Source organism: Peromyscus maniculatus, chromosome 18, assembly GCF_049852395.1.
Source record: "Peromyscus maniculatus bairdii isolate BWxNUB_F1_BW_parent chromosome 18, HU_Pman_BW_mat_3.1, whole genome shotgun sequence".
Classification (NCBI taxonomy): Eukaryota; Metazoa; Chordata; class Mammalia; order Rodentia; family Cricetidae; genus Peromyscus; species Peromyscus maniculatus.
Genome location: NC_134869.1, coordinates 13,869,744 through 13,894,069, shown reverse-complemented (window position 1 = coordinate 13,894,069; position 24,326 = coordinate 13,869,744). Strand labels below are relative to the sequence as shown.

The 24,326-nt window shown below is 41.9% G+C and overlaps 1 protein-coding gene across 16 annotated transcripts in view; it reads left to right on the top strand.

Moving 5' to 3' along the window:
* Positions 1-17,818: 17,818 nt before the first annotated feature.
* The window catches only part of Mybpc1 (myosin binding protein C1), an 85,499-nt gene continuing 78,991 nt past the window's right edge, over positions 17,819-24,326 (top strand). For 6 of the 16 annotated variants that reach the window (XM_076554585.1, XM_076554582.1, XM_076554581.1 and 3 more), the window contains exon 1: positions 17,961-18,192. In XM_076554585.1, the coding sequence (XP_076410700.1) occupies positions 18,024-18,192 (169 nt within the window). In that variant the 5' untranslated portion in view covers positions 17,961-18,023. Of the gene's footprint in view, positions 18,193-24,326 lie in introns of all 16 variants that reach the window. The other 10 variants (XM_076554587.1, XM_042263127.1, XM_006979840.4 and 7 more) reach the window with 5 other exon arrangements.

The window sequence follows — 24,326 nt, the reverse complement described above, 5'->3', positions numbered from 1 at the left end:
ACCCAAAACACTACTCAAAAATCAGAAAAAGAAAAAAAAAATCACTTTGATCAATAAATGTTGTGTTAACTACCCAAAACACTACTCAAAAATTAGAAAAAAATAACTTTTGATCAATAAATATAATTTTTCTTACAAGAGCATTCATATGACCTTAAAGAAAGGGCTGGTGAAGTGACTCAAGAGGTAAAGCAACTTGTCCCCAAGGCTTACAATCCGAGTTGATCCCAGAAAGCCACATAGAAGATGAAAACTCCAAGGATTGTCCTTGGACTTCCATGTGGGCACAGTGGCACACATATGTCCCCTTATACACAGTATAGATTTAAAAATATAGAATGTGATAAAAAAAATCTTTGAGAAAAACACAGAAAAGAAATGTACATTTGTGACCAGCCTTTCCAAAACAGAAACGGGTGGGCAGAGTGTTGGCGCCCTTCAGCATGTACATGGGATTTTCTCAGCAGAGATAAAACGGGTGGGTTTTTATGAAGTTGGTAGAAAACTAGGGAAAAATAACAATTTGTGATACATTCGTGATACCCATTGGGCAGTGTTGTGCCATGAAGGGATAAGTTTCATTCTGTGACATCTTGGGACTGCTTATCATTTTTGTAGCCTGAGCAGATGTCCTTAATATATCCAGATCTTTGCATCCTCTTTGTCTTTTCAAACCCAGACAGTGACTTAATATTACAATCTTGTAAGCAGAGCATTTCACAAACACTTAGGTGATATGGGACCTAAAACACGAGTGTTTATATTTGTCTGGTTTTGTTGAGCACATTGGAACTTCCTATAGAATGCCATAATATTTATTTTATTTATTTATTTTTTTATTTAGAGACAAAGTCTCTCTATGTAGACCTGGCTGTCCTTTAGTTAGCTAGGGAGACTAGGCTGGCCTCAAACTCACAGAAATCTACCTGCCCCTGCCTCCCCAGTACTGAGATTAAAGGTGTGCACCACCACATTGGCATGCATCAGAATTTTAAAGGAAAATATATGTAATAACTTTGGTAGGAAATGAGGAGAAAAGCCAATGTTTTCTGTGACTTATGAACAGACATGACAATACTCAGCTATTAGGTTTTCAAAATTAATCATACAACCTCTCTCTGAGGATTCTTTTTTTTTCCCCCTCTGTGTAGCTTTGAGCCTTTCCTGGAACTCACTTGGTAGCCCAGGCTGGCCTTGAACTCACAGAGATCCGCCTGGCTCTGCCTCCTGAGTGCTGGGATTAAAGGTGTGTGCCACCACCGCCCAGCGATTCTTTTTATATTAGCTTTCTTGGAGGTATTTGTGATAGCAGAGTACCACCAGCTACTCCACAAAAAGGTGTTCACTAGCCACCACTGTCAGAACACAGTCCAAGATGGAGTCCACTTGAGGAATACCCAAAATATATAGATTATCAAGGTCAGGAAAAGGGGGCTCCAGCTATATGGTTATGAGAAGCCATCATCAATACTAGATAGATTTCCAAGTGTGACGAGATTTCTGAGTACTGATGAGAAAACTCCTGTGGAGCCCACAACTGACTCAGTTTCCCAGTTTGAATCTGAAGTCTGTTCTGAGTCAATAGAGTTCAAGCGTGCTTGCTCCAGGGTTGTGAGAAAGTCCTGATTAGCCCACAGAGTCTCCTTAACGGACTGTGAGAAAGTCCTGATTAGCCCATGGGAAGGAACACACTAGCTAGCTAGCGGCAGGCTGCTGATGCCAGCTGGAGGTACATAGAGATAGAAAACGAAACTGCCTGCTCCTTGACGCAAGGCAGGATGGATAGTGGCTGAATGTCATGCTGTGCATTGTTCTACCCCTGTCCTTCAAGACTGATGTCCTTCATAAGCTGGCTGTGAAATAAACTCGGGGCTGTCCGGCATTGACCAACAGACCTCTCGACTCTTTTCTGTGTTCTTCATTGTCTCTTCAATCCCACACCTCTACCCAGCTACCCGGCTGACTGTCGGCAGGCTCCAACAAACTCCAAACAAAATAAAACAAAACCAAAAATCAAAAATAAAAACAGCAACAACAAAACAGGAAAGAGTCTGGTGACCTCAGTTTCTTCAAAAACACAGAGTTGTTCTTGGATGATGCTTTGTGCCCTCCCAGATGTAGCAGATAGGAGCGAGTTTACTTCAGACTATTCATTACAGCTGGCTATTGTTACTTGTTTACATACCTGTATGTATGGTGGTATTTTATTTGTACTGAAATGTGATTTTATTTGTATGTTAATAAGTAAAGTTGCCCGGGGGTCAGAGCTATTAGAGCCATAGCAAAGGCTGGGCAGTGGTGGCACACGCCTTTAATCCCAGCACTTGGTAGGCAGAGCTAGGTAGATCTGTGTGTTCAGGGATCTCTGTGTGTTCAGGGATACAGCCAGCATTGGAGACACACGCCTTTAATCTCAATACCATAGAAGACCTGGAGGGCTGTACAACAGACAGTGACGAGGCAGTCATGTGGTTGGTTTTACAGCCAATGATATGGCAGAACAGAAAGTCTATCTAAAGACAAACAGACAGGAAGTAGCTCTCTTTCAGAGAGGTCTCTTGGCTTAAGAGGCTACCTGCAGTAGGCGGGTAAGGCTCTTAGCTCTGATCTCTTGGCTTTCTTCTTTACATTGGTTCTGTTTTTTCTTATTTAATAAGACGGTTGGTTACATCTACATGTATGGGAAAACATGTTTCATTTTTGCCACGGGCAGCTTATGGGCAGCTTGTGCACCACAGGAGCTTGCCCTTGTGATTGGACACTTAACTCATGAGACTCCTCTTAACCCTCAGCATATAAATTGTCTGATGCTCCAAATAAGTTGGCTATTGCACGAGACTTTAGTCTGCCTTATTTATCAGCTCCGTTCTCCCAGGTCCCACCCTCTGGATCAGTGACAAGTCACTATACAAAGGACGCTCTTCTGCAAGGATAACCTTAGGAAGATGACATTCTAACGGGGCCCTCCAGAGATGCCTCCATGGTATGAAATGAGCTATGCTGGTCAGTCAGTTCCAGCACCAGAGCCTAAAATGTCTCATCCCCTGAGGGACCATTAAGAATAAGTTGATGAGGGCTGGAGAGATGGCTCAGTGGTTAAGAGCAATGGCTATTCTTCCAGAGGTTATGAGTTTAATTCCCAGCAAACATGTGATGACTCACAACCATCTGTAGTGAGATCTGGCACCCTCTTCTGGTCTGCAGGTATACATTCAGACAGAACATTGTATATGCAATAAATAAATAAATAAATCTTTAAAAAAAAAGAATACACTGATGACAGATGATGGAGTGCCACTTTGCCTCCCACCAATTCAGTCAAAATGCAGGCTTGGACAAGGCAGTCATACTCCACCATAGGTGTTTTCAATTTCTCCACAAGACTCCAATGTGTAGCCAAGGTGCAAACTACTTGTCTAACTTTTAAACTTTGTTTTGTGGGCCCCAAGAAACTTCCAAGTAGCTGGATAAAATTTGAATTATTGCATTCCTGTCAGGGTGGGCATCTTGGTTCACTGAGGGTGTTATCATAGTTCCTATGTGGAAAGTCCCAGATGACAAGTTGATTGTAGAGTTTACAGAAGCCATGAGAGGGGTCGGTCATGTGCTTCCCAAGAATATAAATGGGAATATGTCTGAGGAAGAGGTAAATGGAATAAGCAAAGATACCAAATGTAACTAGAGAATTGTTCTGTCTTGAGTCTATATGTGCACAGTGTTAGTGCAGAAATAGAATCAGGAACATCAGGGATGGTGAGATAATCAGTCAAAGCTCAGGCCGGGACAGCAGGGTTGCTGGTAGACTGTTTATCCTGGAAGAGAAATGAGAGCAGCCATCTTGTGTGAGTGATGCAACTCTGAATTTTTTTTTTAAAAAAAATTGTTTTATGCAGGAGGCCACACGTCTTCAGTCAGGACAAGAGATCAGATGGGATGTGGATGTGTGATGTGTGACTCCAACCTGGACGACGGATGGGGAGGGAAGGTGGGGAGCTCAAAACCAAGTTCTAGGTTGTCCTCGGTTACAGTGTGAGATCTTGTCAACACAATGAGAGAGGAAGGGCAGGAGGAGAAGGGAAAGATCTCTTTTCTGGCTTCTTGATTGCTTTCATGATGTCACCAGGAAATCACGAGAGACCAGCACTGGTGGCTGGGGATCTTGTCCTGCAGTTGCTTAGACAGATGCTGAGCCAGGACCATAATCATGAGGGTGGTCATGTGATGTGCTGCTGCTGAGTCTCTCTGTGCTTTCAGGGGAACACTGTGACTTTCTCACTGAGAATACTGAGGGATAATAACACTATGTCAAGTCCAGAGAAAGTAATGTGTAAGTAGATGTTTGAGCTGAACTTGAGGGTCCTGTATCAGGCCTGACATGGAGTCTTGCTTACATTTGGGAAGGTGTCACTGAACGGTAGTGACAAGTAAAAGGTGCCACCCCAACCAGCCATTTGGTTTTCTTTTGAAGGATTTTACTTTCAGAAACTAAATTCTGGAGTACCTTATTATATAGCCCTTGGGTGTAAAGTTCATGTGTGCAAGTGTGGCCTGAAAAATCAGATTTTACCACAGAACCACAAGGCTAATTCTCTCAAGTGGATATTGTATCTTATTAACTTTTAAGATTATTTTACTTTGTGCGTATGGATGTTTTGCCTGCACATATGTATGTGCACCATGGATACGCTTAGTGCCTGCGGAGAAGAGGGCATTAGAGCTCTCGGAATAAGAAGGAATAAGAATTACAGATGTTGTGAGTAACTACGTAGGTGCTGGGAATTAAGCTCAGGTCCTCTGGAAGAGCAGCCTGTGCTGTTAACCACCGAGCCAGGTCTCGAGCCCCCTCTGGGTATTTTAAAGTAGAGTTACAAGAGTCTCCTAAGCGGAGAATTTCTTTTCTATTTTTAGTACTGGGGATTTGCAGCACCAGGACTTTGTACATGCTGAGCAAAGGCTCCACCATTGAACTATACCCCAGCCCACCAAATGCTAATGCAAAAAATTCATATATTGATGTTGCTACTCTCAACCTTCCTACACTTGGTTCTAAAAAAGGCACAGCCCTCTAGGTCAATGAGAAGCCCACGTATACTTAACTGAGCCTGCTGCTTCTCAATAAAAACGTGCCGATGGTTGGGAGTTATTTAGGACTAGTTATTTATGTTGTATAGCCTGAAGACTCACACATCACTTAACAATTCTTCTCTCCATCTCATGGCATCCTGAGCTCCTTTTATGAACCACTGTGGTTTGGGCTTTGACATTTCTAAGTTTGTTCAACTCACATTAACTGATTCTGTCTGTTCTTAAACCTCAGATGGACTCTGAACCAGGCTAGTGCTTCCTTGCTGTTGGTGCCTCTTCATCTCCTAAGATAGGTTTCTCTCTCACTCACATCAAAGGCATACACTTGACCCCATGTAATATACACAATAGGTTCCCTCTTAGCTAAAAGACCGAGAGCATGATGGCCTCCCTGGCTAGGAAGATCTCTTTCATTTTGCTTAACAGATATTACAGACAATATAGCTCCTATAATTTCTATAAATAATTGTGTGTGTGCATATGAATGTGTGTGTGTGTGCATGCGCGCGTGTGCATGCATGTACATGCATGCGAGCATGTCCGTGCCATGGAGTTCAAAAGAAAAACTTGTGAATGTCGATTCTCTTCCACCATGTCAGTTCTGACGACTGAACTCGGCTCATCAGACTCAGCAGCAAGTATTTTGACCCTCTGGGCTGTCTCTTTGACCCTCAGGAATATTTTAAATGATATCTATGATTTTTGTTTCATGATCCTAACCAAAATCATTCTGTTGGTGTATCCTTGAAAAATTAAGATAGTGAGACTTTTATTTGTGCAGCTTCCCCCTTCAGAACTAATAAACACACAATTCAAAAATCAATTCAGACTTTGCTAATTGATCAATACATTTTCCTCACTTAGCTCAAATATATTCCAGCATCCTCAGAGTTGTGTGACAGATGGTCACCTTGAAGATCATGTGGGTGAGCTTGACATACTCTGTGTCATGTTAAAGGGGCTTAGTTTAATAACTAAAACAATATATTATGAAAAACATTTTCAAATACTGGCTCTACCTTTAATGGTGAGCTTTGGAGATAATTCAGTTTTGGGGGGTGCTCAATTTCCACATCTCTTTTTTTTGAAGATGAGAATAACAACATTACCCCTCTCAAGGTGTTTTGTGGAGGGTGGAATGAATAAAATAACCCATGAAAATGCTTAGCAGGCTGCCTTGAACCCTGTACATGGGGAAACGATGCCAATAATGTTCTTTTAGGAGATAACTGAGGAAGTCCACCTTCAACCAGTGAGGTACATGAGTCTGCTCAGACAGCCGCGATGTTCTGGGCAGCTGAGCAGGCCTAGGGTCTTTTCAAACAAAGACATATGGCAGAAAATAAATCAGAGCCCCAGAATCTCATCCCACAGGCTACAAATAGAAGCTGCAGCTGCAGGTCCAAGGCTGGCCTTTACATGTCCAGCGTGCAAAGGGACTCTTGGTGACAAGCTGATCTTTTCTGTCACACCCACACAGACTCGGCAATCCATGGAGTCAACTCTGAATATTAAGGAGCCATTTTTAGTAGACTATAGCAAATTGCCTAGTAATACAGACTGTGTAGAAATAGAACATGGTGAATTTAGTGATTAGATGTCCCTGCATGTACCATAGATGATTCTGGATTATGGAGCTGCCAATAATAACCCATTCCATCTGTAGAATAATTAATCATGTCCAGGCACTGGACCAAGGACATCCAATGTTAGCTTACTTAATCCTCCCACACCTCTGTGGGACAGATATGATTATTATCCCAACCTAGACTTCAGAGGGAAAAAAGGACCAACAGAAGACAAAGAAACCAAGATTCAATGAGATTAAATATTTACCCAACTCACAGAATTCTAGGTGTAAAGCCTCGTTTACACCCAAGTCCATCTAACCTTAGAGTCTCGTCTCTTACCCTCTTCCTTCGGGTCATATCTAACTCACACACTATTCCATGCACTTACTCCTTACCACATGTGATGATCTCTGTGGAGAGGCTACTGCTGTCTGGCTGGTTCCATAGCCCCAGGATGATGGTGGTACTACAAGGGAAAAAGAAAACAACGCAAAAGACTTGCCTCTTAACACACACTCACTTTTAATTAGGTATTTGCTTACTTTAAAATTATCATATGCACTTTATTCAGTTACAAATTATTGCTCACTACGTGAACAGTCAAGACAATTGAGAGCGTACCCTTCTCCGAGAGTACTACGTCTAGTCTAAATGTTTCAAATTCAAATGTTTGCTTGGGCTCAACAGCTAATAAAAAGGAATATAAACAACTCAAGGAGCAAAGTGATATGCTCTCCTGATGATTGATTCATGATGGACTTATTGCCACCAAGAGAAACTGATGGACCTACTGTTACTAAGAGAAACCAATGGACCAATTGGCACCAAGAGAAAGTAACTATCATGTTTTGTATAGTTCTCATGTTTTGTATATAAAACAGTGCATGGGTCAAATGAGACATTTGGAGAAAGGATTTAGGTCATAGTTTTCCAGGCTGTGATCTCTGGTAAAAGTAACAGGGAGCACACATAACTAGAGTGTGATCACTATATAAAGAGTTTATATAAAGTTTTCAGAGCAGTCAGTCTAGTTCCAGCAGGAGGACCTGAGATTTTGTAATGGGCATTACCCTGAGATGTTTGTTGTTGTTTGTGTTGTTGTTGTTGTTGTTGTTGTTGCTGTTTTCTTCTACAGTGGACCAGCTTCAGATCCATGCTAACAGGATAAAACTTTCCTTCGGTGACAGAAAATGGTCGGAGCAGAGCCTGGCAGGTAGGAAAGCTGAGCCACGGCCAGTGGCCTCGGAATCACACTTTGGATTTAAGACTTTGCTTTGTTATATGTTTTTGGCTTCTTATTGCAAATAAATCGACTCTATCCCTCCAAGGTTCTGGGAACATCATGGAAGAGGAAGCGGAGCAAATGTCAGAACCAGAAAATGTGAGGGAAGCCAGAAAACGTCTTCTGGATGTGGCAAAGCCACCACACTCCTGAACTCACAGCAGCTGCAGTTACCTGTTTAAGACCTGCCCGAGACCGGACTCATCAATATTCCACCCTGCATGGAAGAGGGGCACATGAGACCACACCCCTCCCTGAAGGAGTATTGACAGTTAATGGTTGTTGGGGGAGAGGGGACCTTTATTTAAATTATTTATTTATAACTTTCAAATATATCTTTGGTAATGATAGTTGCCCATGCTCCAGTAAATAACCTTCAACCCAAGGTCATGTAAGAAACTCTAATTGAACTCAGTGGTACACACACACACACACACACACACACACACACACACACGCGCGCGCGCGCGCACAAAGACTTGAAAGTAAGAAGGGGACTCCTTAGGAAGAAGGGTTTCAACAGGAATGGAAGAAAGGAGATGAAAAGGACCAAAATTTGGGCTGGGCATGGTGGTACACGCCTTTAATCCCAACACTTTCAAGGCAGAGACAGCCAGATCTCTGTGAGTTCGAGGCCAGTCTGGTCTACATAGCAAGTTCCAGACAGACAACTACATCGAGAGACCTTGTCTCAAAAACAAACAAACAAACAAACAAACAAAGAAAATGGCCAAAATTCACCACATGCAAATGAAATTGTCAAAATGAAAAAAGACAAGTAAGTAAATAAATTCACACATCAGACATTAAAAACTACTGCAATGCATCTCTACCCATCAGAACTGGGACAAGGTTTGCATTTTTCCAGTGAGCACCATTAGCAAGAAGCAGAAGACACGGAGGTGAAAACTTGTTAGGGTTAAAACGTTAAGGCCCAGGAACTGTCACTACTTGTAGCTTACTTAGTGGTGTGTGGTAGGACACGGAGCTTAAAAGAACGTCTGAGTCTTGGAAGGGATCCAGCAGAGACACCAGACTAATTTGGGAGATGAAGGGTATGTCTTCTGAGGAGAGGTTTAGAAGGCTTAACATGCTTCAGTTTTAAATAAGGAGGCTGAGTAGAGTTCTATTGATAGCCAGCAAGCCGTCAGTAGGAACTTGTACTTAGTACAAAAGAAAACTCAAAGTCACAGAAAGGATTGCAAGAAGGCAGTTTGCTTTCTTTCTTTCTTTCTTTTTTTTTTTTTTTAATTTCAAACTTAACGAGCACAGGAACATAATAAGCAAAAAGGAGGAGACTAATTTTTCCTAAATGAAATCTATTTACATAAAGCTTTTAAGGGAAAAAAACTTCAGTTTTAATATCATTTATTAAAATGCTAGATTTAAAGAACCATTGCTCATGTTATCAGTTCCTAATATAGTAGAAAGAAATATTACTGTTCCGTAATAGTTTGTCTGAAACAGTTTCCCATACATGTATGCATGGGGAAAAAAGAATTTGCTTAGTGATTGCTTTGTGCAGCTCTGATAACATTTGACAAGTTCTTTAAACCTTTGTTACTCATGTCATGGATTTTGTTTGTTTGTTCATTTTATTCAAAGACAGGGTTTCTTTGTAGCTTTGGAGCCTGTCCTGGAACTTGCTCTGTAGACCAGGCTGGCCTCGAACTCACAGAGATTCACCTATCTCTGCCTCCCAAGTACTGGGATTAAAGGAGTGAACCACCACTATCTGGCCATTTTTTTTTATAAGATTTATTTATTTATTATGAATACAGTGTTCTGTCTGCATGTATGCCTGCAGGCCAGAAGAGGGCACCAGATCTCATTACAGTTGGTTGTGAGCCACCATGTGGTTGCTGGGAATTGAACTCAGGACCTCTGGAAGAGCAGCCAGTGCTCTTAACCACTGAGCCACCTCTCCAGTCCCCTCATGCTTTCTTTTCTGCTTCACACAGAGTGAGAGATTTCACGGCAGGGAAAATGGGTAGACACAGACTTTGGGTAACAATTGTGTGGACTTATTCCTCATAGTTTTGGTAGGCTATGTTGCCCAGGCTAGTCTCAAATTCTTGATGCCCCTGACCCAGTCTCCCAATATAGCTGTGTAGAACCATGCTTGGCTTCATTTTTCAAATTTCATTTTATTTAAATTATTTTCTTTTTGAGTTTCATGTAGCCCAGGCTAGCCTCAAGCTTGCTACATAGATGAGGATTACTTTGGATTCTCCATCCTCCTGTCTCTACCTCCTCAGTGCTGGATTATAGGTGTGAGCCACCATTCCCAGCTTTCATTCTTCAGATTTTTTTTGAACTTGTTCTCTTTTGAATTTTGAATTTCAGCTTGGATCCTAGATTTCTGCTTTCCATGGCGTAGGTGAAAACTCAACTGTGGTGATATTTATTTGTGCTGAGATGTGATATTTTATTTGTATGTTAATATATAAAATTTTCCTGGAGATCAGAGGTTACATAGTGAGACATGAGCAGAAGTCAGGCAGTGGTAGCACACGCCCTTTATCCACACACATGGCAGGCAGAGTCCCTGTGTGGTCAAGGACACAGCCAAGCGTGGTGACACAAGCCTTCAATCCCAATACAACAACCGTAGAGACCTGGAGGTCTGCATAGACAGGCAGTGACGAGGAAGTGATGTGGCTGGGCTTAGAGCCAATGAGAAGGCAGAACAGGAAGGCAATAAAAACACAGGTTAGACAGGCAGAAGCTCTCTCAGGAAGCTACGGTGTGGTGGTAAGTTAAGGCTAGTCAGTGGCTCTTTGCTATTTCTCTGATCTCTTCAGCAAACTTTCTTTCTTTCTTAACATACAAATAAAATATCACATTTCAGCACAAATAAAATATCACCACACTCAACCCCCACTCCAAGTATACATAGGAAAAACTGGGGGGAAATATAACACTTTTAACAGTTACATTATCTCTGATTAAAATTTTAGTATTCAATTTAAAGAAAGCTCAGGTTCCAAAGTAGAGGATCAGGATTAAGGTTGAAGGTAGGTTCTGGAAGTCCTTTACACTCAGCTGACAACATGAGAGGGGATTATTGAAGGAGAGGATGCGCCCAGGGAGCAGACAGAGGCAGACGTATTAGACTCCATCTCTTCCTCGTTGTCATCATCTAAACGGAGGTCTTAAATAAATTTGTTCACATTCTTTGCAGCAAAGGCTGAATTGTGGTCCGCTGTTTCATATAGTTAGATACCTATACCTAACTCGCTGGTGGTATTATAGACTTGTGAATATCAGTTATGTTGGAGTGAGATCCTGAGGGTGAAGCCCTCACATGGCATTGAAGCCTTTACAGGAAAAGATGCCAGAGAGATTCCTCTGTGTCTCTCTCTACCCTGCAAGAGCATAAGGAGAAGGTGGCCATAAGTGAGCCAGGAAGAGGGCTCTCATCAGGACTCAGTCTTGCTGGCACCCAACCTTAGACTTCTAAATTGCAGAACTGTAAAAAATAAATCTTGGTTGTTTGGCATTTACTTGTGGTGCTCCAAGTTGACTAATAGCACCTTTAAATTGCTTTTGCATAATTTGCATGTATTTAAAATTCTCCATCATAAGCTTAAATGGTTACAAAGGCTGTAATTGTCATTGTCCAGTAACAGTGACCTATGTACTTGAACTGTCTCTACAGGATGAAAGTGTGATGGTGGCATAGTCCTCCATTGACTGTTCTAGACTGTGAAGAAGTCCTTCGTTTCTCTCAGGTCACAGTTCCAGAGGGTCCCGTCTACCACAGTGTAGACGGCATGGCAGATTACATCACAGAGGGCTGGGAAACAGAAGGAGGAATGCTGGCCACAGGAAACACGCCAGGCATCAGAGACTGAACACGGTTTCCTTCTCTTCCCAAACACACATCTTGATTCCTCTCAATCACAGCATTTTATTTCTATCTAATACGATATTTTCTTAAGCACTCAAAGAAATCTTTTCACTCAAAATTTTCATATCAAAAAATATAAAAACTGAGCCGGGCGGTGGTGGTGCACGCCTTTAATCCCAGCACTCGGGAGGCAGAGCCAGGTGGATCTCTGTGAGTTCGAGGCCAACCTGGGCTACAGAGCGAGATCAGGACGGGCACAAAACTACACAGAGAAACCCTGTCTCGAAAAACCAAAATATATATATATATATATAAACTGAAAAAATAATTGATTTGAGACAAGGCCTCACTACATAGTCCTGGGTAGCCTGGAACTCACTAATAGATCAGGTTGGTCTCAAACTCATGAAGATCTGCCTGCCTCTGCTCTCAAGTTCTGGCATTAAAAACATTCTCCACCATGCCTGGAATGATGAAAATTTTTTAAAAACTTTTTTTCTGTGACCACAAGGCTGATATATATATATATAAATTTTAAAAGTCCATTTGTTATTAAGTTACTATCATGAGTACCATTTATATACAATTGACTAAAACAACAGAAAAGATAATACTAACTGAATACTAACTAAATAGTAAATAGTATCTTACTAAAATATGATTTAGCATTTCTGTTAGGTAGAATTCAGTATTTTTCTCATTAATTTATAGGTAGATATTATTTATTGTCAGAAAGGAACCTAATTCAGTGTCAATATCAGATAAAATAGATTTTATTTCAAAAATTGTTTTAAGATAGAGACCACTAGGTACTAACAAATATATAACAATTGTGAACACAAGCACTGTAACTCTAAAATATGCAAAGCAAACAGTGACAGATTGAAGGGAGGAACAGATAGTTCTGTAATGATAACAAATAATTATTTTTTAATATTTAATAATTCAAAAGAGAACAAGTTAGAAAAAATCTGAAGAATGAAAGCTGGGGATGGTAGCTTATGCCTATAATCCAGCACTGAAGAGGTAGAGACAGGAGGATGGAGAATTCAGTCATCCACATCTATTTAATTAAAAATATAAATAAATAAATAAATAATAAGTACACAATAAATAAAAAATAACCATCAACACCTCACTTTCAATAATCAAAATATCCAGACAGAAGATAAGTCTCTTAATAGTCTTTTGCAGTGAAGAGACACCATGACCAAGGCAATTCTTATAAAAATAAGTGCTTGGGGGCTAGTTTACAGTTCAGAAGTTTAGTCCATAATTGCATGGCGCGGATGACGGAGGCATGCAGGCAGACATGGTGCTGGAGTAGTAGCTGAGAAGTACAGCGGGATCCACAGGCAGCAGGAAGGGACTGAGACAAAGGCCTGGCTTGAGCTTCTGAAATCCCAAAGCCCACTCCCAGTGACTCACTTCTACCAGCCAGGCCACACCTACTCCAACAAGGCCAGACTTCTAAATCCTTCTTGAGTAGTGCCACTCCCTGATGACTAAACAGAGAAGGGAGGGGAGGACCAACAGGAAGACATTGTGTCTGAAGATGACATAGTTAATCACCAGCTGAGCAGACGGCTCAGTGTGGAAAACTGCTGTGCATGTGTGAGGACCCGGGTTCTGATTCCCAGAATCCATGTAGAACCAGACTCAGTAGTGGGTGTTGCTAGAGTTTTCCTGCCTTGCCCACAGTCAGGACAAATCTTTGTCACCCACCAGTCCCACAGCCACTCAGACCCAACCAAGTAAACACAGAGACTTATATTGCTTACAAACTGTATGGCTGTGGCAGGCTTCTTGCTGTTTTTACAGCTTAAATTAATCCATTTCCATAAATCTATACCTTGCCACGTGGCTGGTGGCTTACCGGCATCTTTACATGCTGCTGGTCATGGTGGCAGCTGCAGTGTCTCTCCGCGTCAGCCTTCCACTTCCCAGAATTCTCCTCTCTCCTTGTCCCACCTACCTCCTGCCTGGCCACTGGCCAACCAGTGTTTTATTTATTGACCAATCAGAGCAATTTGACATACAGACCGTCCCACAGCACTTCCCCTTTCTTTTTTTTAAAAGGAAGGTTTTAACTTTTACACATCTCCAAAGTCAGCTTGGTATATTTGGGAATTTGGGCGTAGCTTCTCTTACTACTTCCTGCTGGAGGGGGGTGCTGTATCTTATGGGGACACAAAGAAAATTTTAGGATTATGGAGCAGTCCGTGAGACCGTATCGTCTGAGCCAGTTGCCTTGAAACAATTCTGGATGTTGGATCATCTGGGCCATGGTGTCATCAGAGACCTTTCAGGTGGTCTTGGCTGGTCAAACCTGATGTATCTTAATCTGGAACAAATCCACAGCCTCTGGCTTTCTGTGGAAACAAAAGCAGAGCCTCCTTTCCAAAGCAACATATCCTTACATCCAAATTTTGAAGTTAAGGTACCTTTAAAATACACATTTTGGCATAACTCAACAGCTTTTGCAATCAAATGTTTCTCTTCAGTTACGAATATCAAAGAGAACATAATCCAGATTCTCTGTGTGGTAGCCATCTGGCCTCAAACTCACAGAGATCTGCCTGGCTCTGCCTCCCGAGTGCTGGGATTAAAGGCGTGTGCCACCACCGCCCGGCTTTGTCTATGGCTCTAATAGCTCTGACCCCCGGGCAACTTTATTTATTAACATACAATCAAAATCACATTTCAGTACAATTAGAATACCACCACAAGTGGGCCTCTGTATTCCGTGCTTCTACAAGGTGGAAAGCAGAGACCAGAGGATCCCTGGAATTCATGGGCCGACAATAGCCTGGTGTATAGTGTGACAAGGACCCAAGGTTGTCCTCTGACCGCCATACATGTGCACATTATAAATACAGAGAGAGAGAGAGACAGAGAGAGAGAACTCAATACTTTGAAATTTTATTTTTATTTCGTTTGTGCATGTGTTTTGCCTGCATGCATCTGTGCACCACACGCATGCCTGCTGCCTGCAGTGTTTGAGGAGGGCATTGGATCCTCTGGGAGTGAAATGAGCTGCCCTGTGGGTGCTGGAAATTGAACCTAGATCCTCTGCAGAAGCAGCCAGTGTGCTTAACTGCTGAGGTGTCTTCCCAGCGCCAAATTCGGTGCTTTGCATACTAATTTAAAAAACAAGTTTTAAATGGGGATTGTGAATTCTTTTTTCTTTCTTTTATTTCCTTGCCCTAGGTGTGAACATGATAGCTAGTATACTAGAAGCCTTTTTATTTATTTAAATCAAATAATTTAAAATATTTTAACTTTTTAGACTTATTTATTCTATGTTATGTGTATTGAATGTTTTGCCTGCAGATAGTGGAGGTCAGAAGAGGGGTCAGATCCCCTAGGACTAGAGTTATGGGCTGCTGTGTGGGCACTAGAATTCGAGAGTGGATCTCCTCAAGAGCAGCAAGGCTTCTCACTGCCCAAACAACTCCTGAGACTCCTAAGGGAGTTCTGAAATAGTTTTCACTGTGTTCTCCAAACTGCTCTCAAAGTCATCCCCCAGCCTCAGCCGCCACAGGACTACATGTGCAGCAGGCCACGGTGCCTGGGTGAAAGGCATTCTTTCTTTTGGCTGTGATGTTACCTGACTGCCTATATGATTCGGAACTATTTGATTTTGGCCTTGCTTTATGTGGGAAAGAAGTGTTTCTTTCTTGATTGAACTGTTGCTAGCCGTGTGTGTGTGTGTGTGTGTGTGTGTGTGTGTGTGTGTGTGTGTGTGCGTGTTATGGTTAGCCAACTTCTCCCCAATAACACACACACACACACACACACACACACACACACACACACACACACACACACACACAAATTCAACAAAGCAAAGCATTTAACCAAAGGAAGGGGGAGAGCCCTGTTGACCATTTTCCCTTCTCCAAGAGTCTTCAAATACCCGTATCCTAATTTAAAATTCCACAGTAACTGCCTGGTAAACTGTGTGGTTATGTATTTATCTTGGAACTTGTCTATCCTTTCAATTCCTCCAACAGCGTTTTCTTCTTTGTAGTGAAGTCCCTTGTTACCAAAAAAGTTCCCCGGGTCATCAAATACTTTCTCCGAGGACTGCAGTATTTCCTGGCATGTGCTTGCTCAGTAAAATGATCCGTGTATTAAAAGCCCACGGGGCCTCTGCTGAAGCCAAGGACGGCACTGCAGCTCCTTTGCAGCGTGTGTGAAATCTGCCCATCTCATAAACGTTCTTCTGCCGCACAACACTCTGCCTCTCTGTCCATTTCACACGAAATGCTCAGTGTGCTGGGAATGCTGGGAAAGGGATTCCTTTTTAGGGCCTTCTGCCGCAACAAACATCACAATGTTAGAGGCATAGCGGACCTCTGAGAATAGTTTTAAAATCCTTTATTTGACGCAAGAGGAAACTGAGGCACAGATTGGCCACCAGACTTCCTTATAGCATCCCGGCTGGATTACACCAGGTCCACAAACAGAACCTAAGGACCCTAGATGCCTTAACTAGTTTCCTGTGTGACTGGCATCCCCATAAAAGACACAGGGAGCTCTCTATGTCCTTCTTTCAAGCCATGTCTGTCTAAGTCAGTCTGTCGGAACAGGCCATTCTGTGGTTGACATTAACAGGCTGTCATCTGAAAGAATCTGTTTGAAAAGCACATGGTGTGTTCAGCAGAACTAGAGAAGGCTTTCTTTACAGACTATAGTCACTGAGAGGGCCGTCTAGCTGCCTCCCCCTCTTCCCACATAGCAAACTCATGATGCCATGGCGTGCTCAGTCGAGTTCCCATCCATATATGAAAACTTAGCTTGGCACGGTGCTTGTTAGAACTAAGTCCGACCAGCTGTATCTCAGCCACAAGGGAGATAAACAGAGACAATGTGGTTGCTTCGGGACAAGTTATATCAAATACACACACCATTAAGGGCATACACATGGATGACTTTCCATCTAAGCAGATTTTAGCCCTTGGTCTGAGGTGCCATGCATATGGATGATGAAAACAGAGAATGCCTGTTTAATGGAGCCCTTTGGTAGGTCATGTTTCTCACTAGATCCTCTAGAGTTTCAGGAGAAAGCGACCAAGTCTGATACCTCCTGCGACTGTCTTAGGTTAGGTTTTCTGTGCCTGTCTGCCAGAAAACTAGTATTTATTTATTAGTTTGTGTTTGTTTTTTGAAACAGGGTTTCTCTGTATGTAGCTGGCTGTCCTGGAACTCTGTGAACTAGGCTGGCCTCGAACTCACAGAGATCCACCTGCCTCTGCCTCCTGAGTGCTGGAATTAAAGGTGTGCACCACCGCCTGACCCATTTCCCATCTTAATAATCGCCTTTCTGTTTCCTCTCTATTTGTTCGTGGTGTTCTGGTTTATCCGACTTCCTTTACCCGTGCCCCACGTATCCACAAAGCCATGCAAACGTTCCCACACTCCAGTTCTGGAACATTTTCATCATCTTCAGAAGGAGTCTTGCCTTCATGAGCACTGAGTTCTAACTCTGCTTCTCCTGGCTTGTGGAAACCACTAAGCTGTGTTCCAACGCTATATGTTTATATGTTCTGCACATTTCACAAAAGTGGAATTGGAAAACATGATTTTATAGTCAGTGTAAGTTACACTAGTGTAAGTCCTACGCACGTAGGAGCATATCTCCTTGCTTCATTCTTTTATAAATGCTTGTAATTTTTAAAAGAATATTTCTCGAAAAAAATGCAAATGCAATGTATCCTTTAAGAGACACCTTTGCTATTCTTGGTAGAGAAAACAAAACAAGATATTTAACTTGGAACTCAGTTTAACTGATTAACATTGGTGTAGAAATACAATACAAAAATTTTAATTTCAGTAATTAGGAAATAAGGAAAATGAACATCTAAGGGAATAAAAATGGTCATCTTAATATATCATTTTTTTTCTTTCAAGTCTTGGTGAAAACTAAGAGAGAAGCCAGGCTCGTGTGTGTATGACTGTCATGTATTTATTTTATGACTCAGAAGCCTCCGTGCGCTGCTGAGTCCGCACATGCATCCGTCCGTGGGACAGAAAAGAACAGGCAAGAGCACGAGGCTACGGCTGAATTTAGAAAGTTAGAGGTGCTCGCATCTGCCACACAGAGAGGGGCAGGAGATTCCTTCCAGCAGGCGAGGGAGCCGAGCACAGACAACAGATGTGAGCAAGGTCCCAGGGCTGTCAGGTTTCAGCATCCCTGTGCCGAGGAAGGGAGGCGCCAACATGATTGATGTCGGGAGGCTGTATAAAAGCGTTCCCTACCTCTGCAGCTGCTTGTCACACTGACCCGCACGTCTCTCCACTCTTCTTGGGGTTTCTGTCAAGTGGTGCAGGAGGGAGAAAACTCTCAGGAGAGCAACCTTTTCTTGTGGTCATGCCAGAACCCACTAAGAAAGAGGGTAAGAACACCCATAAATCTTGTTATACTCTTTAATATGTATTTTTGGTGTTTATTTTTGAACAGGTCTCTGATTCTTTTTTTAGGCAGACTATAAAACAGTAGAATGACTGGGATGCAAAGATAAAATTCTCGAGTATGAAAAGGCCAGAAGAAAAATATAAGACTATATAATCAACTGAGAAACATCTGATAGAGTTTATAAAGCAGTATTGATTCCAATGATTAAGTGAAAATTCTATTCTTCAATTTTAACAGGTCTTTAAAATGCTTAGATCAAAGATATTAACTGTTCGTGGGGAGGAGGCTGCATTTTCAAGCTTATTTTCTTACTTTGTTTCTCAAAATTTCCACCTTGTTTGCCGTGCGCAGGGGTGGGGTGTGTGGGATGCCTTCTCAAACATTTGATAAATGTGGTCAAGTCTTCAAATAAGAATGTGTGATATTATTTGTAGTTTTACTATTTTTTTTCCCACAGGGAGCCATTTAAAATATACAGATGGATTTGATTGTTGCTTTGGGAACTCAGCTTTGAAATTCTTACTTGAAAAGGAAATCTTTCTGATAATGACTGGTCGATTGAACCCGCTCCTGAGTTTTGCTATGTACAATTTCAAAATATTTAGTCTTTAAAAAAAAAACAATCAAGGGGTTGGGGATTTAGCTCAGTGGTAGAGCGCTTGGGTTTGGTCCTCAGCTCTGAAAAAAAAAATTGAGAATAAAAAAGAAAAATAATTAAGGAATAGTCTTCATTAGAAGAAAATTCTCTCCTTTTTATAAAAAGATCAATATTTTAAAATTGCTAGTCAATAATGTAAACAAGTTGGTGTAAATGACTATGAAAATAGTGAAATGCACATTATCACACAACTATATCAACTAATTTTTAGTAGAAACATCTTTTGTAAATATCATCTCACACTCTGGTTTCTCTTCAGATGATATAAATCTTTCATCCTTTACTAACGATTACAGAGGAGAGGAATACCTTTGAGTTTCAAGCCAAGTTTCTGATGCTTGGCTTCTCTGGGACTAATACAAAATATAAATATTTAAATCAGATCAGTTTCATCGGGGCTTCTTAATCTTTTTTTTTTTTCTCCTCTGCACATAAAAGCATACTTTTAGGCACTCACAGATGCACACACACAAGATTAGCAGAGAACATAAAAAAATATTTAGGCTCTCTGCTTCATTTTTAATTCTTAAAAGTGCTTGTTACCATTATTTTGAAGTACTTTGAAAAAGATGCCACATGTTGAAATGAAGTTGAGATACTAACCAAATTGTGAAGAGGCTTTTAAGTGTTTTTCTTTATGTAATTAGGGAGTCAGTGCTGACAGGTTGGGGTGATCAGTTACAGGTTGGCTCTACTTAGCGGTGGAGAGCATTGATGGATGAAGTCTTCCTCCCAAAATAACCACACCAAATGCATGCATTAATATGGGAACTTAATCCCAGCTGTGGGGAAGTGTGTCTAACACTTTATCAAAAGTGTCTTATTTGTGATGCAAATGATTTACATGTGTATTAAATGTCCCTTTTATCTGATGGGTCACTTGACTTGCCTCTTGGAGGCTTACTTGGATGAAATGCCTTTTCTGATTCCCAATTGAAAACAGAAGATTACTTTAATTATTCTGAATTTCATTTGTTGTTTGACATCCCAACTGAAAAGAACAAGAAAGCTGGAAGATTAATTAGTAAGGTTCTAGGCTACAGGACCGATTAAGCGAATTAAATGATTCTGCCTGCTGGATGCAGTGGAGTTTTGTGTTTGGTTTGGCAACTTGATCCAATCTCTTCTACACTTAGAGAGAAGGAAATTACAGAGCTAGGAAGAAGACACCATATTTTTCCTCTCATATATATTTATACTATATGTTTTATCTATTTGAAAAATAAATCTACATGAATACTAAAGTCTCCACGAGTTTCTTTTGCTGTCAAAGTACTTTTGGTATTCTGTGTAGGAGCCCTCCACCCAGGATAGTAATTTTATACCCATAGATTCTTTGCTTAGTTTAAATTTGGATGGTGAGAAGTGGCATCCCAAAAAGCATCACTGATATATTTAAAACCCATCGAGGAAGTACAGCGATTTCCTTTTTTTAATTCCCTTACCAGCAGAACTGATTGTTAAAGGAGCTGTGTCCCAAGCTTGCCTTGATGAAACTGCTGCTTTTGGCAATCAGTCATTTACATCCTGAAGAATGTGGTAATGGCTGTGCTGGTCTGAAGCGGCTACACTGTTTCGATGATTTCATGTAACCACGGTTGTCTTGTTGCGTGGAAGCTGCCCTCTGAAGGACAGCACCAAGAATAAACCGGCCATGCTTCAGAACTACCTGCAGATATTCACCCAAGGAACCGGCTCCTCCAGCCCTAGGGATCTGCCTTCTCCTCCCCAGCTGGGAACGCCATGCCCAGAAGGGCTGGACTACTGCTGTGAGCCTTGACAGGATCTGGCAAAGAGACGGAGTTTTCAGCACCCAAAGGTGCCTCCAACCTGCAGTGGCCTAATTCTGGGAATGTTATGTCAGTTCTTCAGGGAGTGGGTCATTCTGAGGATGAGAAAGACAGGTGCAGCTTTGGACCTCAAGGAGGAAGTCTAGTGGAAAGAATTAGTCTGTATGAAAATATTTTGGCTATCTCAAGGACTCCATTTGGAAACAGAAAGCATCTTTTCCCCTGGGTGGTGCTGAGGGTCAAATCCAGGGCCTCACGCATGCTGGGTGTGTGCTCTGCTATTGAGCTCCATCCTTGCCTAGAGCAACAGTAACTACTTCCCACTGTCTCCTCCCTGTTTCATCAGCTGCTGATGCGCTCGGACAACTGTGTTATTCACCCCATGGACCTATCCTACGCTCTGTGTTCACATAGACTCTGAAGCCATTATATTTGTCTAATCAGATGGTGAGAAAAGATGCTGAAAGGAAGCGTCTGTTGTTAGGAATCTCCCAGAGTGCCTTGCTAATGGATTCATTTACATATCAACTATTAATTAAGCACTACCGTGCTCCATTTCAGACAGATAGATAAGGTGGCTTCTTCAGTCCTTCAAGGATAATTGCCGCTCTGGGTCCTGGTGTGTAAAGAAATAAACTGCCTCTGGAAAATTTTCTTTTTCCTGTCAAAAAGAAACTATCAACACAAAATTAAGAAATTTTAAGAGTGTTTCTTCTTGGGATAGAATCTTTATTAGTTTAAAAATATTATGGGGTTGGCGAGGCTGCTCAGCAGGGAAAGGCACTTGCAGAACCTGACAACCTTAGTTCCACCCATGAGACCCACTTGGTGAGAGGAGAGAGCCAGCTCCCACAAAGCTGTCCTCTGACCTCCACATGCTCACAGAGGCTCACATAGACACAGACACACGCACATACATACATACATACATACATATACACACAGAGACACAGACAGACACACACATGCACACACAGACAGACACACAGAGAGACAGACAGACACACACAGACAGACACACACGTGCACACACACAGACACATACATACATACATACATATACACAAAGACAGACAGACACACAGACACACACACATGCACACACAGAGAAGCACACACATATAGACAGACAGGCAGATACACACACACACACATAGACACAGACAGACACACACACACAGACAGACAAACACACAGACACATACATGCACACACTCATTAAATAAAATGTAATAAAATTATAAATGTAATACAAATGATGCTTAAACACATAAAAATTATTGTACTTCTGCAGCATGTAATGATGAATGCCACAAGGCCTGACTCTTTAGAATCTGCATGTAATGGTTAACTGTTAGATTCTATGCTCTCTTGAAAAATTCTTTTCTCACATGTTGAGTTGAGGCCTCATCATGAATTTTACCTTTGCTTTGTCACATATCGGGTGCTATTACATTTTGCATATGTAACTCATCAGAAGAAATCAATAGTTCCTTTTGGTCCTGTGCATCCATCAAAATACCTGTTGGCATTGTCAACATTTTCTCCTTTCACGTTGGATCCTTTCTTGAACACTCAAGACACAGGACAAGCAGAGGGCCGTTTATGACTGCAATTGTAAAGGTGTATTCGATAACTTCCGGAATCAAAGCCAGGGCTCTTCCGCTGCATGGACACTCAATGTAAAGTATCTGCTGTGTGCTCTTGGGTCATTTTTGGTGGGAACAGGAGGGAACATGGGCACAGAGATCTTTTTCAGTCCAGCAGCCTTCCCCACTTCCTCTACTTTTCTTTCCCGGTCCCTAGAACATCTTAAAGTTCTGCGGAGCATAAAAACCAATCTGAAACTAAAGTGGCATCCTTCACCTCTTGCCTATTTCTAAGCATGACTCTGGGCTTAGTCATCGTCAGAAAAGGAGCCCGGTGACGGGACGCCTCCCTCTCGTATTTACTCACTGACCTTCAGGTTCCACATGCAAGCCACTGGGTGGCTTATCTGAAGTCCCCAAATAAACTTGATTCGGGAAATCAAATATATGTGAATATATACATGTGAATATATATATATATATATATATTTCTTAAATTAGGGGGAAGTTAATGTATAGGAAACAAGATAGAAGAACAGAGGAGAAAGGAGGAGGCATTTCTTTTTTTTAAATGGAGAGCAACTGTTTCCCTTCTAACTCTGCATGAGCATGTAGATCAAATAAAAAGCTCGAATGAGGCGTGTGCAAGCTACATCGTGAGGTGTGTTGAGGTGACACGAGTCTATACCCCCAACATTCAGGAGGCTGACTAGGAGAGTGGAAACTTCAAGGCTAACCTGGGCTACAGAGTAAGATGCTATTCTCGGAGAAGATCTATGAAACGTCAAGAAGAAGATATATGAATAAGTACTATAGTATTACCTCACCCCCTCCACCCACCCAGCCCGCTCAGAAAAGAGCTGCCTTGACGCACTGGTGCTTCACAGTGCAGGCATGGGCTGTGCGTGTATGAAGGAATGCTCTGGGGAAATACACCCTGGGGAGGCTTAATGCTTGGCAGAATTCTTCTTTCTCAGTGTCTGCTTTTATGATCATCCCACTGCACCTGTCAGGGAGATAAATAAAGGACCGGGTGACTCTTTCCTCTCAAGCTCTCTAAATAAAACACTTTAAAAACTATAGGAAAACAAATTGTGTCCTTGCTCTCATCCAGGGCGTGCGAAGGAGTTCCCCCTCTTGCTTCCAAGGAATTTCAAAAAGCAGAGAAGTCAAGAGGTAAGATGGCCAAATGCTGTCTGCTTCTCCGGGAAGCTTGAGGGAAGGAAACCTGTCAAGGACTTAGACTTTCTCCGTGCCTTGCTTTATTTTTGGTCTGAGACATGGCTCTGGCCTTGAAACACTTTAATTTTTGTTTAAATAGTGTCTCACTGTGTAGCTCAAGCTGGCCTTGAACTCACCATCTCTCTTCCCTCAGCCTCTCCAGTACTAGTATTACCTGCATCATCTTATCCGTGTTTCAAATATTCACTTTCAGTGTCCCTGGGCACACACACGTGGTTCCTTATTGACAGCAATTTTAAAGTCCATCCATGTTGGAATAAGCTACCCAAACTGAAGTCTCTTTAAAAATTTGAATGAAGCCGGGTGGTGGTGGCGGCGGCGGCGGCGGCGGCGGCGGTGGCGCACGCCTTTAATCCCAGCACTTGGGAGGCAGAGGCAGGCGGATCTCTGTGAGTTTGAGGCCATCCTGGGCTACCAAGTGAGTTCCAGGAAAAGGCGCAAAGCTACACAGAGAAACCCTGTCTCAAAAACCAAAACAAAACAAAAAAAAATTGAATGAAACAATCTTCTGCAATCTTCTTGCAAATATATTCTCCTAAATCTTAGGGATCTTTGAGAAGAGGTAGCTGTGTAATTATTGCTCTTGCTTTTACAGACTAGCAAGCATGCTTGGTCTCTTTCCTTAAATTTCTTATGACCAGTTTATTTTAAAATGTCAATTTAGAGTCTTTATGGATCTGTAAAGAAGACTTTCTTATTATGAAACTTGCCTATTTTTACCTAAACTCCTTCCTCAGTACCTCTAGGAAGGCTCCATTAAGTGACACTAAGTACTCTTGGCCATCAGTGACTCCTGTGCCGAATCTCATGCTAGGTCACATCTCTAAGTATGCTT